This window comes from Pediculus humanus, genomic scaffold (genome assembly GCF_000006295.1).
Source record: "Pediculus humanus corporis 1103172108253 genomic scaffold, whole genome shotgun sequence".
In the NCBI taxonomy this organism is placed as follows: domain Eukaryota; kingdom Metazoa; phylum Arthropoda; class Insecta; order Psocodea; family Pediculidae; genus Pediculus; species Pediculus humanus.
Window position 1 is genome coordinate 494,155 of NW_002987822.1, and position 4,072 is coordinate 498,226.

At 19.7% G+C, this 4,072-nt stretch overlaps 1 protein-coding gene across 1 annotated transcript in view; it reads left to right on the forward strand.

The window, feature by feature from the left end:
* Positions 1–595, forward strand: part of Phum_PHUM475110 (uncharacterized protein) — a gene marked incomplete at both ends in the record, with an annotated part of 4,629 nt that extends 4,034 nt beyond the window's left edge. Inside the window, 2 exons of the mRNA XM_002430321.1 lie at positions 11–333; positions 536–595. Coding sequence (XP_002430366.1) covers positions 11–333; positions 536–595 — 383 coding nt within the window. The remainder of the gene's footprint in view (positions 1–10; positions 334–535) is intronic.
* Positions 596–4,072: the final 3,477 nt, after the last annotated feature.

Consider the following 4,072-nt stretch of genomic DNA (forward strand, 5'->3'; position numbering starts at 1 on the left):
ACCAAGAAAGAACCGCATCCTTATTCGAGTGTCGATAAAATATCGGACTATGGAAAATTCTACGAAAGGGATTCGTCGAAAAATTTTAACGATAATGATGATGATGATAAGAGAACGAAAAGCATGATGGAATTAAAAATGAAAAACGGTTTCGACGGTGATGAAAAAAGTGCAAAAGCTAAAATAAGAAGGTGGAAACATTTTATTGAAAGAAAAAGGAGGCCTTCTCTCCTACCGGAAGTTGAAAGCGCCATCGTCAAATCCGAATGTTTAGCTTTTTTAACGAAAAGTGAACTTAAGGATCGTCTTAATCAAACGAAAACAATGCACAGGGTAAGACTTGAAAATTTTCAATCGTTTGTCAGCTTTTCCAACGATGATACCGGATACAATAATACTAATTCAACACAATACTAATAATAATAATAATAATAAATTTTAATCGATTTTTTTTTTTTTTTTATTAAATAAAACTAACAATAATTATATACTAATCTCTACTGTTTTCTTATATGTCTTCTTACAAAAAAATCAGGTTTGTCACGTGTACGAGGTTACGTTCAAATATAACGTTCGGGTATACGAATCCGTTTAAATTTAAAACGCTTAGAAGTTATCATTATCATTATCATTATTATTATTATTTATCGGAAAATCAATTTAAAAAAAGTACGTTAGTGTATTTACTCTCTTTTAAAATGATGATTGAATTTAAAAAAAATTTTTTTCATTTTAAAGAAATAAAAATCAAATAAATTTTCTCACGTTTATATTTGAACTTTCCTCGTACCTGAAAGTAGTTATCATCAATTATTATCATTATTTTAAACGACGCTTTTAATTGGTGAATTTGGGGTGTGTGTTATATGTAATTATTATTATTATTAATAAAATTTGGTGATGATGAAAGGATAATTAATTAACAAAAAAATTACGCTTTTATACTAACAAAAGCATGAAAATGATGATGATAATAATAATAAAATGCCTAAAAATCTGTTTGTTTTCTTCGCTTTTTTTTTTTTTTGTTGCGTACCTGGCAGTTAAAAAATTTTACAAAAATAAATAAAAAAGGAAAATAAAAAATGTCGGGAAATTTATCATTTTTAGTTTTAATTTTTTACGTATGATTTTTAAAATGCCCTAATTAAAACGTTATCTATCTATTATCGTACGATTTAAATTTTCGTCATTAAAAAACCTGAAACCTAGTTTTCTTTCTGGAGGGAGGGGAGGGGAAGGGGGGATTTTAATGCGGGTAGAAAAATAATAAAAAATAAAAGACAAGAATTTTTTTTTTTCATTACAAAGATACTCATTTAAACATGGATACAGATTTTACTTTGTAAAGATTAAAATCGATCACATGATCGATCGATTTATTGATTTTTTATTTATAAATTTGATTGTCTTTAACATTACCCTCCCCTCCCCCCAAAAAAAATAAAAGAAAAAACAATTTTAAAAACTTTATAATTTTTTTTTTTTTCCAAATACCTAAACAGAAAAATTTTTTATAATTACTGAGTAAATTTTTTATAATTACTGACAAGGTTCAAAGGTTCAAGGTTTTCTTTTTTTTTTTTTTTTGGTTAATAATAAACCGGGTTCTAAATTAATATTATTATGTATTTATGTATTTATGTATTTAATTTTTTTTTACAGCTTATTGAAGCAAAAGTACATCGTCAAAGATCACTTCGTAAAGCAGATTCATTTGGATCAGTTGAAGATATTATCGATCGTTACAGCTCGACTTGCATATAAATATCATCATCATTATTATTATTATTATTATTACTATTATAATAATACATAAAAGGAAAAAAACAAACAAAGAAGGAAAACATTTCGTTTGCTTCTCCCATAAATGAAAGGCAGAGCCTGATTTATATTAACGGTTTTAGTGTCAAATGTTTAGAAAGGTTTAGTGTTATACATATATGTACATAAATATAAACATATATGTACATAAATATATGGATGTAATTTTATTTCGATTTTATTTTTATATACATATATATTTCAAACTTATTAAAAAAAAAAAAGAAGAAAAAAAATCGCACCAAAGAAAAAATAGAATTTTATAGAAAGTCGTTATGTTGTATGAAACAAACAAAAATAAATAAATAAATAAATTATTTAAGTAAGAAGAAGAATAAGGATGAGTCATCGCGATTCTATTAAAAATAAATAAATAAATAATACAAGTTTTTCATTTCATTTATAACTTTCTTTCTAGAAAGAAAAAGAATATTTGCAAAAAAAAAAAAAAAAAAAAAACTCGTCTTTTCATCTTCATCTTGTTAATACAAAAAAAAAAACCTGTATTGTAATTTTTTTTATATTTATTTTCATTCAAAAGTGAAATGAATACAAACGATTAAAAATTATTATTATTATTATTATTTATTGTACAGGTGCTACCTGAAAAAAATTATTTATGAAATTTTTTTTTTTTTAAAGGTAAAAATTTGTAAGGAAAATGTGTGGAAATTTTGTGTTTTATACAGTTTTCCTCAAAAAAAAATTTTTTTTTTTTTTTCTTATGGAAATAAATAAAAATTCAACTCTGAAATGAGTTAATAAGTTATTAATTAATTAAGTAATTAATTAGTTACCTACATAATTTTATTAAATTTTCCTTTTTTTTTTAATAAAGTAAATTTTTGTTATTTATTTATCAACAGTTGATAGTGAAATTAAAACTTGTTAATTTATGTAAGTTATTTAAAAAAAATCTTGTTTTAAGTTAATAAACCTGTCGAAATAATAATAATAATAATAATAATAATAATAATAATAATAATAATAATAAAAGTGTTATAGGGCCTATTTTGAAAATAAAAAATAAAAATAAATTTATTTGCCATAAATAAATAAATTATTTTATGTATATTGTAAGTAATATGACTATTGATTATTTAAATTTTTTTTGAAAAAAAATATCTAGTCATTCATTATACGAAAATAATAATAATAATAATAATAATATTGAATTTAATATATATAAAAATTGTTTTTTTTTTCGAATTGATTTTATTTGTTAAAATTTACATAATAATAATAATAATATTAATAATTGTAATTAAAATAATTGAGATATTTTAATTGAAATTTTTTTTTTTTTTTTTAAATTTTTTCTATTTGTTTCCTCTTGTTATTATTATTATTATTATCAATTGTTTAAAATAAAATTTGATATATATATTGTGTAAATATTGTTAAAAAGTGCCAAACATTTACATATATATATATATATATATATTTTGCAGTGGATAGAAATAAAAATAAATAAATAAATAAATAAAAATTATTAATTTGATTGTTTATACACTCCATAATTATTCAAAAAGTTTTTTTTTTTTGTAATTGTTTATTATTATTATTATTATTATTAGTGCCAAATGGAGTAAAATATATGTATAAATTGTTTGTTCGTTTGTTTGTTTGTTAGATAAAATATAATTATTATGAATTTATACTTATTTTGTTTTTTCAATGAGATTTTATATATAAATTTCTCAACGTAAAATTTATTTTTCATCACTTTAAATATAAGAAGAATAAGAAATTATTGATAATGTTATTGTAATTTTCTTTTTTTTAAAAAAAAAAAAAAGAATTTTTATAAATTAAATTGTCATTTGGTTTTTCTTGTAACTGAATAATTTAATAATAATAAATTTGAAAAAAATTTATGTTGTAAAAATAATTATATATATATATTTAGAGTCAATTATTTTGTTTTTTTTGTTGTTGTTATTAATTTTATGTTGTTGCTATTTAAAATTATTAATTTTTTTTTTTTGGTGAAATTTCAATGTTAAATTTATTAATAAAAAAAAAAAATTAGGATTTATAATGAAACCTTTATGGAAAGGATATTTATAAAAATTAAATTTAAATATTTGATTGTATTTTTTTGTATTCAAAAAATAAAAATTTAATTATATTTAATAATTATAATTAATAATTATTTTTAAAAAAAAAAACTTATAGAAATTTAAATTTTATTAAATAATATATAAAAATTTTATAAATTCTATTTTGAGCTTTTTTTTTTCGGATG